Source organism: Sminthopsis crassicaudata, chromosome 1 (assembly GCF_048593235.1).
Source record: "Sminthopsis crassicaudata isolate SCR6 chromosome 1, ASM4859323v1, whole genome shotgun sequence".
NCBI lineage: Eukaryota > Metazoa > Chordata > Mammalia > Dasyuromorphia > Dasyuridae > Sminthopsis > Sminthopsis crassicaudata.
The window spans coordinates 65304890-65318497 of NC_133617.1; the positions used below are offsets into that span (position 1 = coordinate 65304890).

The 13608-nt window shown below is 33.1% G+C and overlaps 1 protein-coding gene across 3 annotated transcripts in view; it reads left to right on the top strand.

Moving 5' to 3' along the window:
• The window catches only part of CHAF1A (chromatin assembly factor 1 subunit A), a 46695-nt gene that overhangs the window by 18454 nt on the left and 14633 nt on the right, over positions 1-13608 (top strand). For all 3 annotated transcript variants that reach the window (XM_074308202.1, XM_074308212.1, XM_074308221.1), the window contains exons 4-6: positions 9367-9423; positions 12669-12898; positions 13263-13323. In XM_074308202.1, the coding sequence (XP_074164303.1) occupies positions 9367-9423; positions 12669-12898; positions 13263-13323 (348 nt within the window). The remainder of the gene's footprint in view (positions 1-9366; positions 9424-12668; positions 12899-13262; positions 13324-13608) is intronic.

The following is a 13608-nucleotide window of genomic DNA, read 5'->3' on the forward strand; positions in this document are numbered from 1 at the left end:
AATAAATAATTTATCAATTGTATTTTGCTTCTTCAGAATTGGAGGATTTTTTTTTTTTTTTTTCATCCAGACCAAGAGTTCTTAACCTGGGATCCTTGAACTTTTAAAAATATTTTAACTGTATTTCAGTATAATTGGTTTCTGTTGTCTTTTTTTTTTTTTTTTTTTTTTTTTTTTTTTTAATTTTTAATTTTTTTGCTGAGGCAATTGGGGTAAAGTGACTTGCCCAGGATCACACAGCTAGGAGGTATTAAGAGATCACATTTGAACACAGGTCCTCCTGACTTTAAGGCTGATGTTCTAACCACTGCACCACCTCGCTGCCCTATGTGAAATTTTTTTTTTTTTACCTAATACTATTGGATTTTGAGTTCCAAATGTTTTTTTCTTTTTCTCTTCCTTACTTTCCTCCTTCCCAAGACAGCAAACAATCCGATAGATTATACATGTACAATAATTTTAAACATTTTGTGAATTCAAACACATAATGGGTTTTATCTGATTGACTTTCATAGAAGTCCAAGACACAAAAAGTTAAGAACAGCTCTGGCCAATTGTTGGCCTGCTCACAGAGTGAATGGAAGATGAATGATTACAATTGGGTGACCTTAAGTTAGTAGGATTGGTGAATTACAGATTTAGAGTTGTATAGGAGGTTAGAAGCTATTTAGGCTAATTTCTCATCTTTACATATAAGGAAACTAAAGACCAGAAAAGTTTAGTTTGTGTTACTTCAGTATTAAGTAAGTCCAGATTCCAGTGTGGAGCTTCTTATTCCAGATTCAGTGCTTTCCAATTCCAGGTCTGTAAATCCCTTGTATTTGAGATCTCACCCAGTAGTAACCACATTCATTATTGCTAGGTCATTTTAGTTACGTCTGGCTTTCCACTTGGAGATTTTTTGACAAAAATACTGGAATGGTTTGCCATTTCCTTTTCCAGCTTATTTTATAGACAAGGAAATAGAAGCATACAGAATTACATGACTTATTCAGGATTAATACAACTAGAAAGTGTCTGAGGTCAGATTTGAACTCATAAAGATGAGTCTTCCTGACTTAATAATCATATTTATCACCTCATTAATTTGAGTCATTGTACTGTAGTATAGAAAATTCACTGGATAGAGGATCCATTCAAGTCTTCTAGACTGTAAAATCTAAGATGGCCAAGACCATGTTAAAAAAATTTTTTTATTATTATTATTATTTTAAATCTCTACTGCCAAGTAATGTATTGCACATAGTACAATCTCTTTTCTGGGCTCCAGCTTTCTTTCCCTGTAAAGTAAGAGAATTGGCTAAAGAATAGATTTATTTATTTGTTTGTTTATTTATTTGTTTGTTTATTTATTTGTTTATTTATTTGTTGACATTATGAACTTTACTGGGTCTGGGGACTATGACTGTCCCTCCTCATCTCTCTCCCACCAGATCCTGGTTTTGCATGTTGGACCTTGGACTCTGATAGGTGAGCTTTCAATTTATCTTACTAGGAACCAGACCTCCATTTCCAAACAGTATTTCTGCTTGCATTAGACATCCTTCTTCCTTCTGATTCCCTTTATGTATTGTCTTTCCTTATTAGAATGTAAACTTGAGATTAGAAAGTCTTGTTTGTAGTCTTAGTGTGCTTAGCACAGTTCCTGGCAGATAGTAAATACTTAATAAATGTTTAATGAAATTCATTCATTCATCAGTCTGGGTATATGTATAGATTGTAACACAAACATGTGTTTTCATGCTGTGGCTTTTTTTTTTTTTTAAACTCGATATTTTTGTCAAATTATATATAAAGATAGTGTTCAACATTCATTTTTATAAGATTTATAAAATTTTTCTCCTTTCAGAAAGTAAATAATAGGTTATATATGTACAGTCATGTTAAACATATTTCCATATTAATCATATTGTGGAAGAAGAATCAGAAAAATCAAAAAGTCATAAGAAAGAAAGCCCACAAATTTTATTTAAAACGTGGAAATAGTATGCTTTGCTTTGTATTCAGTATCCATAGTTTTCTTTTTTTTTTTATTTTATAATTATAAAATTTTTTATGACTGTATATATGCATGAGTAATTTTTTTTATAACATTATCCCTTGTATTCATTTTTCCAAATTTTCCCCTCCCTCCCCTAGATGACAGGCAAACCCACACATTTTACATGTGTTACAGTATAACCTAGATATAATATGTGTGTGTGAATCCAATTTTCTTGTTGCACATTAAGTATTAGATTCTGAAGGTATAAGTAACCGTAGATAGACAGTAGTGCTAACAATTTACATTCACTTCCCAGTATTCCTTCTCTGGGTGTAGTTGTTTCTGTCCATCATTGATCAACTGGAAGTGAATTGGATCTTCTTTATGTTGAAGATATCCACTTCCATCAGAATACATCTTCATACAGCATTGTTGTTGAAGTGTACAGCGATCTCCTGGTTCTCTGTTCATTTCACTCAGCATCAGTTCATGTAAGTCTCTCCAAACCTTTTTGAATTCATCCTGTTGGTCATTTCTTACAGAGCAACAATATTCCATACCTTCATATACCATAATTTACCCAACCATTCTCCAATTGATGGACATCCATTCATTTTCCAGTTTCTAGCCACTATGAAAAGGGCTGCCACAAACATTTTGGCACATACAGGTCCCTTTCCCCTCTTTAGTATTTCTTTGGGATATAAGCCCAATATCAGCAATGCTGGATCAAAGGGTATGCACAGTTTCATAACTTTTTGGGCATAATTCCAGATTGCTCTCCAGAATGGCCGGATTCTTTCACAGCTCCACCAACAATGTATTAGTGTCCCAGTTTTCCCACATCCCCTCCAACATTCATCATTATTTGTTCCTGTCATCTTAACCATTCTGACAGGTGTGTAGTGGTATCTCAGAGTTGTCTTAATTTGCATTTCTCTGATCAGTAGTGATTTAGAACACTCTTTCATATGAGTGTAGTGGTATCTCAGAGTTGTCTTAATTTGCATTTCTCTGATCAGTAGTGATTTAGAACACTTTCATATGAGTGGATATAATTTCAATTTCATCGTCTGAGAATTGTCTGTTCATATCCTTTGACCATTTATCAATAGGAGAATGGTTTGGTTTCTTATAAATTAGGGTCAGTTCTCTATATATTTTGGAAATGAGACCTTTATCAGAACCTTTAACTGTAAAAATATTTTCCCAATTTGTTACTTTCCTTCTAATCTTGTTTGCATTAGTATTGTTTGTACAGAAACTTTTTAGTTTGATGTAATCACAATTTTCTATTTTGTGATGGATAAGATGTCTAGTTCTTCTCTAGTCATCTTCCTCCTCCACAGGTCTGAGAGGTAGACTATTCTCTGTTCCTCTAATCTATTTATGATCTCATTCTTTATGCCTAAATCATGGACCCATTTTGTTAAGTGTGGATCCATATCTAATTTCTGCCATCATAGTTTTTTCTGGATATAGATGACATTTTCCATCTTTGTGACTTTTTTTTTTTTTTAAATCTATGTCTTACCATAATTCCTTCATAGAGAATTAAAACAAAGTATTAAAGGCTTTTTAACATAAAATATGTACTAGTTTTGGTCCCTAATGATTTTCAAAAGGTGATAGACTGTATCTACTAAATTAATTTTGCTGTTTTTCTTTGTTAGGAGGTTGTGTTCTTTAGTGAGGAAACTGTACTAGGAAAAACTAATATAAAAAAGCAAAATAATGAGTTGTCAGCAAAATTTATTTAAAAAAAAATGTCAGTATTAATGTAGCATCTGTATTGTTCATCTCTTATCCTTGCCTTCTTTTTTTCTTTCTAGCATTTAGCATTAAGTCTGGCACATACTAAGAGCTTAATCAATACTTGTTGATTGATCTTTGGTGCTGGATAAGTGATATATATAAATGATAATATTCCCAGCAAAATAACTTTATTAGCCCCAGAGATGATAATAGTTTACATTTTCATAGTGCTTTAAACTTAATGTTTTCCACAAAAAGACTGACGTAGGTGATACAAATATTACCATTGCCATTTTAGGGAATAAAGAAACATATATAGACATATCTGTGGTCAATTGACTAGTAGGCGTCACAATTAGGATTCAAACCTAAATTCTCTCTGAGAGAAGTAGAGTAATTTCTACAGCCTTTTCTCAAAGTTGTGTAATATTTGGATCATCCTTGGTCTCACTTCAGTTTCCAGAGTATTCAATCATGTTAAAATAGATTCTAAACATAATTAAAATGTGTTAAGTATTTTGATGCCTTTTTTTCCTGCTAATCATTCCCCTTTCCTCCTACAAACCCCGCCCCCCAAATACACAAATACATTCCCTTCATATAGGATAAAGAAAAAGTAAAGCAAAACCTATACATAGGGATTATATATGACTTATGTATGTAATATTAAGTTCTTATACTCTTTTACCTCTACTGAAAATAGGTATTTGTTTCATCAGCTGCCTCTTGGGATCAAGCTTGGTTGTTGCCTTTAATCTGAAATCAGCTGCATGTATACTGATGTGGCCATTATGTATGTTGTTTTCCTAGTTCTTTTTTTCCTTTCTCTCCAAGATTTCTTACATTTTGATTTCCTTATTATCAGTCCCCATGAATCCAGCTTTCTAAACTAATCTACTTCATTGAGGCTACCATTATCCCTTCAGTTACTATGTTCAAAACTTTGGTGTCTTTAATTCCTCTTTCTCACCTCACATATTCTAATAATTGGAAATGTCTTGTGACTTTTACCTCTGCAATATATTTCACATCATGCCCTCATCTTCACTTGCATACTTAGTACCCTGTTTCAGGGTCTTATCACTCTTTGCTTGGAGTATTGCAAGTAGCCTTCTGCCTTAGTTCTTTACTTACACCATTCTGTCTTCCACATAGTTAACAGTGATTTTTTTTTTTTTTTAAAGCTCTGGTCTGACCACATCAGAACTCTGTAAAATTTGGACAATTCCTTCCTTACTATTAGAATCAAATATAAACTTAGAACTCTCCCAATAGTTTGGCCTCATTCTGCATTATTAGTCATTTTATGCATTATTGCTTATCTTTTCTGTGATTTGGCCCAAATGCCTATCTTCCTCATGGTATGATAATGTCTGCCATTGTGCCTTTGCATTGACTGTTACCTATATCTAGAATATACATTTCTTCCTCTCTCTTAGAATTTACAGTTTCCTTCAAGGCTAAGCTTAGGTGCTAGCTTCTTCTTGAAGTTCTTCCTGATTCTTCTTGTTGCTAGCCCCTTTCCCTAAAAATATCTTATTTCTATTTTGTGTATACCTCCCCTCCCCCCCACACACACAGACAGACACACACAAGTTCTTTACATGGCAGGGGCTATTTAACCCCTTTCCATTTTACCACACTATCATTCCTACTAATTTCTGCTGATTTTATAATGTTAAATAAATCGAGGGGACTTTAGGCTCAAGATTTTAATAAAATTTACTATATTTTCTCATATATATATAGTTTCTCCTAAGATCATCTGAGCTAACTTTAAGAACTGAATCCTTTAAGTTTCCCATTCTAGTATGGCCAAATGGACAAAAGCTTATATTTATAAAACATTTAAATTTACAAAATGCTTTCTTTTTTTTTTTAATAGCATTTTATTTTTCCAAATACATGCAGTTTTCAACATTTACCTTTGCATAACTTTGTTCCAAATTTTTCTTCTTCCCTCCCCACAAGACAGCAAGCAATCCAAAATAGATTAATTACGTACAGTTTTTTAAATCATATTTTCCGTATTTGTCATGCTGCACACACAAAAAAAAGCGAATCAAAAGGAAAAAACAGAAGAAAGAATGAAAAAAAAAAAAAAAAGCAAACACTTAACTCCCCCAAAAGGTGAAAATACTATGCTTTTATCTACATTCACTCTCCATCATTGTCTCTCTGGATTCCATTACAAGATTATTGGAATTATCTTGGATCACCTTATTGTTGAAAAAAGTCAAGTCCATCATAGTTGATCAACACATAATCTTGTTGTTTCTATGTACAGTGTTCTCTTGATTTGCTCATATCGGTTTGTGTAAGTCTTTCCGGGCTTTTCTGAAATCAGCCTGCTCATCATTTCTTTTTCTTTAATTTTCTTTTAAATTTATTTATTTATTTATGAATCATACTGGGAGAGAAAAATCAGAATAAAAGGGAAAAACCATGGGAGATTTAAAAAAAAAAAAAAAGTAAACATAGCATATGTTGATTTATACTCAGTCTCCATAGTTATTTTTCTGTATGCAGATGCATTTTATGTCCAAAGGCTACTGGAATTGTTTTGGATCACTGAACTCCTGAGAACTAAGCCTTTCCTCATTGACAGTTGCACATTCTTGCTGTTATTTTGTACAATGTATTTCTGGTTCTGCTTGTTTCACTCAGCATCAGTTTGTTTAAATCTTTACAGGCCTTTCTAAAATCAGCTTCATCATTTTTTATAGAACAGTAATAATCCATTACCTTCACATACCACAACTTATTCAGCCATTCCCTAATTGATGGGCATCTACTCATTTTCCAATTCTTTGTTACCACAAAAATAGTTGCTACAAATATTTTTGAACATGTGGGCTCCTTTTTCCTTCTTTTGATCTCTTTGGTATACAGACCCAGTAGAGATACTTCAGGATCAAAGAGCACACATAGTTTGTTAGCTCTTAGGACATAATTCCAAATTGCTTTTCAGAATGGTTGGATCATTCACAAACTCACCAATAATCCCCTCCAATATATATCATTAACTTTTCTTGTCATCTTAGTCAATCTTGGAGATACAACATGCTATCTTAGAGTTGTCTTAATTTTCATTTCTCTAATCAGTAGTGATTTAGAACATTTCTTCATATGACTAGAAATGGCTTTAGTTTCTTAGTCTGAAAATTGTTCATATCCTTTGGCCAGTTATCTATTGGGGAATGGTTTATATTCTTATAAATTTGAGTAAATTCTCTATATATTTTAGAAATATGAGGCCTTTATCAGAAACATTAGCTATAACAATTTTTCCTCAGCTTTCTGCTTCTCTTCTAATCTTGGCTGCATTTGTTTGTGCAAAACTTTTTTAGTTGAATATGATCAAAATTATGCATTTTGTATTTGACCATAAATCCCTCTCTTTTTCATAGATCTGAGAGGTAGATTAATTTCTTTGTTCTTCTAATTTGCTTATAGTATTACTCTTTGTGTCTAAATCATAAATCCAATAGTATACAATAATAGTAAAAATGTGCAATTATCAACTATGAAAGATTTGGTTCTTTTCAGTGGTTCAGAGATCCAAAGCAGTCTCAGTAGGCTTTGGACAGAAAATGCCATGTGCATCTAGAAAAAGAACTATAGAGATTGAACTTAACTCAAGACATGATATGTTCATTTCTTTTTTTTATGTTTTTTTTTTTTCTCCCATAGTTTTTCCCTTTTGTTCTGATTTTTTTCTCCTAACATGATCAATAAAGCAATGTGCATTAAAATAAATAAAATTTAAAAAGCAAAACAAAACGAACTCATTTTGACCTTATCTTGGTATAAAGTATTAGATGTTGATCAGTGCCTAATTTTTGTCATATTATTTTCCAGTTTCCCCAGCAATTTTTGTCAAATAGTGAGTTCTTATCCCAAAAGCTGGAGTTAATTCCCTTGAAATCTTGACCTTTTGAATATTTCAGATGAATTTTGTTGTTATTTTTTCTAGCTTTATAAAGTTATTTCTTGGTAGTTTGATTGGCATGGCACTGAATAAGTATATTACTTTAGGTAGAATTGTCATTTTTATTGTATTAGCAAAGCCTATCCATGAATGAGCAATTGATACTCTTTCATTTGTTTAGATCTAACTTTAACAAAATACTTTCTTTATAGTAACCCTGTGAGGAGGATGGTACAAGTATTGATATCTATATTTTATAAGGGAAGATTCTCCTATAGCTTCATATTATATCTCATATGCTCTTGGATAGTAAAGTACTTCGATTTCTATATTTTATTCAATATACATGACCAACCCCCTAAAAATCTAATTCTGATGTGTTATCATCCTGCTATAAATGGAACTTATACCTAAATCTCTCACCACTCTTTTCCTTTACAATGTTATAAACATTTTGTAGACTCTTCTCTTGTTTACAATCACTTTATTTTCATCAGTTGATAAAAAATTCTGCCAGTTTTTCTGAATTTGTCCTGTTTGTCATTTTTATATCATGTGGTAACAGTATTGCATTAAATTCATGTACCACGATTTGTTCAATCTTTTCCCAGTTGGACACCAATTTTGTATACAGTTTTTTGCTACAATAAAAAAGTGCTGCTGTAAATATTTTTGTAGATGTGGATTTTTTTTTCATCTGATTTTGATTTCTTTGGATATATGCTCTGTATCATTGTTGGAACTGTGAATTCATCCAACCATTCTGGAGAAAAATTTGGAACTATGCTCAAAAAGTTATCAAACTGCGCATACCTTTTGATCCTGCAGTCTTTATACTGGGCTTATATCCCAAAGAGATCTTAAAAGAAGGGAAAGGGACCCATATGTGCAAAAATGTTTGTGGCAGCCCTTTTTGTAGTGGCTAGAAACTGGAAATTGAATGGATTCCCATCAATTGGAGAATGGCTGGATAAGTTGTGGTATATGAATGTTATGGAATATTATTGTTCTGTAAAAAGTGATCAGCACGATGATTTCAGAAAGTCCTGGAGAGACTTACATGAACTGATGCTGAGTGAAATGAGCAGAACCAAGGAGATCATTATACACTTCAACAACAATACTATAAGATGATCAATTCTGATGGACGTGGCTCTCTTCAACAATGAGATGAACCAAATCAATTCTAATTGTTTAATAATGAAGAAAACCAGCTACACCCAGCAAAAGAATTATGGGAAATGAGTGTGGACCACAACATAGCATTTCCACTCCTGTTTTTGTCCACTTGCATTTTTGTTTTCCTTCTCAGGTTATTTTTATCTTATTTCTAAATCTGATTTTTCTTGTGCATGTTGTATTTAACATATACTTTAACATATTTGACATGTATTGGTCTTCCTGCCATCTAGGGGAGGGAGTGGGGAGAAGGAGGGGAAAAGTTGGAACAGAAGATTTTGCAAAGGTCAATGCTGAAAAATTACCCATGCATATGTCTTGTAAATAAAATGCTACAACAAAAATAAATAAATAAATAAATAAATAGGAGGATTATTACGGGGAGGATTATTTGTAAATTAAGATAAACATAAAAACAAAAGATAAATCCAATTTTAAAAAAATCTTCAAATTAATATTTTTGTGCATATTAGAGTATAATTCTTTCATTTTAAAGATATCATCTCTTTTATTTTAGGTACCTCGGAAGCTGATCAAAAGTTCAACAGAGAAGGGAAAGATGAGATTACAAAGAGTAAGACATTTTCACTGAAATAGAAAATTAGCCTGCTGTGCTTTTGCATTAAATAGTAAGCAAAGCTCTTCCTTGCATTCCCATTGGCCCAGTTTTTACTTGCTTATTTTCTGGTTTTCTGTTTGTGCTTCTCAAATCCTGTATCTGTATAAATAACTGGGCTTTTGTGACTTGTGAGTTGTCATTTTTGCTTTGCTAAATCCTGCATTTTTGCCAAGTTTTTCTTCTCAAACATATACACATAGCTTTATGTTTCTCCTAATAGTGAGAGGTCCTTTTTACCCCCCATAGAGCATGTCATTTTACTGTTGTGCCTACTAATTAATAGAAATAAATTTGGTAAATAACTTATAAAAAAAATATTTTTTACTGATTATTATAGTAAAACTTCATTTTAAAGAGCCCTAATTCAATTATCCTACAGGTTCTTTTGCCTGATTACGTGGTGGTAGATTGTCCTACATTCTCATTTGCATGGAGGATTGTAGCTAAAGCAGATGTTATCCATGATTCCTAATACCATTGTTATGTTGGGATTCTGTTGCATTTTCTGTGGGTGAAAAGTGGCCTTGTGTTGTCAGTTTCATGTGTTTTCTATGCCTATCTGAACTGGTTTTGATTTTTATGTATCAGGCTTCAGTTAGATCCTTTTGGATTTTGAAATTTAGCACACATGAAAAAATTAAACATAAGACTGCTGTTCTGTATACTATAATCTACAGTCTCCTGAATAGAAGATATTTTAAAGCTAGGAGAGATCTTAGAAATAATCTAGTCCAATCCTTTGTTTTGCTGCTAATAAAACTGAGGCCTACAGAAGTTATGACTTGCCTTATGGTCACAGGTTACAGCAGAGCCAATTGAACTTTCTGACTCTAGTCCTTTTTTTTTTTTTTTTTTTTTTTTCTTTAAACTCCAGCACACTTTTTTGTTTCCTTATATAACTACAAAGGCTTTTTCTTAATATTTGCCAAGTACCTATGTCTGTGTCGGAGACAAAAAGCCTGGATATTTGGCACATGTATCTGTAACATCTGGGAGATGGCTATTTTAAAAATGGTAGTGGAACCTATGTCAGAGTAGAAAGAGGTGTAATTAGATACAGTTAGAAATAAAATATTTATTACTAAAAGTATAATATAGCCAAATACCCAACTAAATTTTAATGTGTCAAGCCTCTAAAGTGCAGTATTTTAACTGTTTTGAAATCTTTTATTTGGTATGGGCTAGTTCAATGAGAATTAGGCACAGTGTTGTGCCCCAAAATAATTTGCTATCTCGATCAGAATGCCTGATAGCCCACTAGATCATGTCTTATGCTAGTTATGTAAAAGAGACCTCATGTGCTAAAAAGGGTTTCTAATTTTAGTTATATGATAAGACAGAAAAACATTTCAATACTCTTAGACACCTAGGTAGTAACTGTTACATGCTGGATGCTTGATGCAAAAGGTAGATACAGCATGACTTTTTAGAATATCCACACACATCGTAATCAAGAAAAATAGTCTTGAGTTCCATTGTTTGGAATTTCTGCAGGGAAAGGAGGCTTTGGATAGAAGCTGTGCTGTGTAGAAGATAGTGTAGGTACTTTTTTCAGAGGTAGAATATTCTTTGGGGTTAATTGAGGTTAAGTGACTTATCCAGGGTCACACAGCTAGGAAGTGTTAAGGCCAGATTTGAATTCAGGCCAGATCCTGACTTCAGGGCTAGTGCTCTATCCACTGTGCCACCTAGATGCCCCTATTCAGAGTATTCTTACAAAGGGCATCTTGGTTCTAGCTAAGTGATTTCTTCATCTTTAAGGTTTCTTAATCAGGGTCCATGACTTTGTTTTTGATAACTATTCATTGTAATTATTTTCCTTTGTAATCATAAGTCTTTTATGCATTTAAAACATAAGAAGGTCATCTTATAGGCTTCACCAGTTTATAGAATGCCAAATTGGGGGGAGTTTATGACACAGTATTAAGAACTCCCCTGGGATGTTTTTAGCTGTTGATTGTTAACATAATTAAAAACAATGTGGTTTAGGGGAAAACATTAGATTTAGAGATAGAAGACTAGGGCTTAAATTCTAACCATGTAACTATATAATCTTGGGCAAATCTGTCTTTAACGTCTCTGGATCTTAGTTTTCCTGTTTATAAAATGGATGAAATGATCTCTTCTAAGACAATATCTATCTCTTTTAATTTGATCCTGTTAGCTTATGGACCACTCAACTTTAGTTTCCAATTAAATGTGTTTCTGATAACCAAAGTTAAATAGTTAGGAGAAAAAATTGTTTCTCCAGCTTTTTAGATGAGAAAACTAAATTGCAAAACTAATTATTCACAGTGGCATGACTTGTAAGCGGTAGAGCAAATCTTTCTTTTCTGAGTTCTACTGTAGTACACTTTCCATTAATATAGAAATAAAGTAAACATGTTACCTATTTATTATAGAACGTAGTGTACTCTCAAAAACTTGGTAGTTTTCTCTCAACTTTTTTCCTTAAGTTAACATTTTTCACAATCTAAGAAAAGGTTTTTCACATTATGGTATTGGTCATCAGTTACTTTTTATATATTTTAAAACTTAGTTCTGATATTTTAAAGCATTAAAAAAAAATCCCAGCAGGGTCTTATCTTCACTGTTCTCTTAAGAAAGTACAGTAAATACTGCTCTCCAGACTGTGGAAAAGTACCCAGCAACAGAAACAAGATTTTCATAAACCTTACTAATGTATTAATAACTCTTAACTCTCTGCCCTTTAATACTGTTGACACAATAATTCAGAACGTTATGTTCATTTTACAGATGAAGAAGTTGAGGCACATAAAAGGGAAGTTATTTGTCTATGAAGATACCTTTTGTTCTTTAACCCCAAACCTAAGGACATGGAGTACTTCCCAGTACTTCCTTAGTAGGATGCCCTGAGACCAGAAAAAGGGTTGATGACCTAATTTTCTAAAGAACCTTCCATTTTACTGCTGTGTGCTTATTGAAAATTGGAGTGAGAAGCAGAACCATAATCAATATTATTTTAGATCTGTTTTCAGAATAGAAAATTGGGGGTGGTAGTATGGAAATCTGTGAGGCTCCCTGTTGTCAGGATATCAATGGAAGAGGAATCTTTTTCTCCACACACTAATTAACTTTAACTTATTTCTTTTAAAACCTGTTATTCCTTTGGCTTTTCACTTCAGATCTTTTTTGTCTGATGTCTGAAGCTCATCTGTCAAATTGTCATTTGTCTACAGGATAAGGAACGTTTAGACAAACAGCTAAAGTTACAGGCAGAAAAGGAAGAAAAGGAGAAGCTGAAAGAGGAGGCTAAGCGCGCCAAGGAGGAAGCCAAGAAGAAGAAAGAGGAAGAGAAAGAACTGAAGGAGAAGGAAAGGCGAGAGAAGAAGGAAAAAGATGAAAAAGAGAAGGCAGAAAAGCTGAGACTCAAAGAAGAAAAACGGAAGGAGAGACAGGAAGCCCTGGAGTATGTGGTGGTCTTCCCTCTGATACTAGACTGACAGGAGCTAATTTTCATATTCTTTGTATTTAAATTCTGTGATGTCCACTATTTGAGCATATCCATTACTCTAGAATTAGGAAGACAGAACTAGATTAGTTTTGTTTACCGGTTTTTTCCTTTGAGTTATAAATTGTTTCCATTTGTGAAAGGGCTGAAAAGAAAGTGGCATTGGACTCTGCTCCCCTCCATCAAGCTGAGGTTCATGTCTTTGGCTTCCTGGGAAATGTCTTTGACTACCTTGTTTGTAAAGTACTCTGTACCAGGATTACAGTGTTGCCTAACCAAATTGTGTGTCTTTAAAAAAAAAAAAATCACCTTTTTCTCACAGGGCTAAACTTGAAGAAAAAAGAAAGAAGGAAGAGGAGAAACGGTTAAAAGAGGAGGAAAAGGTAAGTAAGTATTGTTATTACTTATCTACTTATACAGACCTAACTTCTCTATTGATTTCTAGTCTTATAACTCCAGCTACTTATTGGACATCTTGAACAGGATATAGGCATCATACACCCAAAATGTCTAAAACAACTCATCTTTTCCCTGAAATAATCCTCTTAAACTTCTCTATTACAGTTTTCCTTTTCATAATCTAGGTATCATCTTTGGTTCCTTTCATCATCTTATACTTCACACCTCAACTGCTAAGGAGTCTCTCTGACACAAGTTTTTCCCCTCTG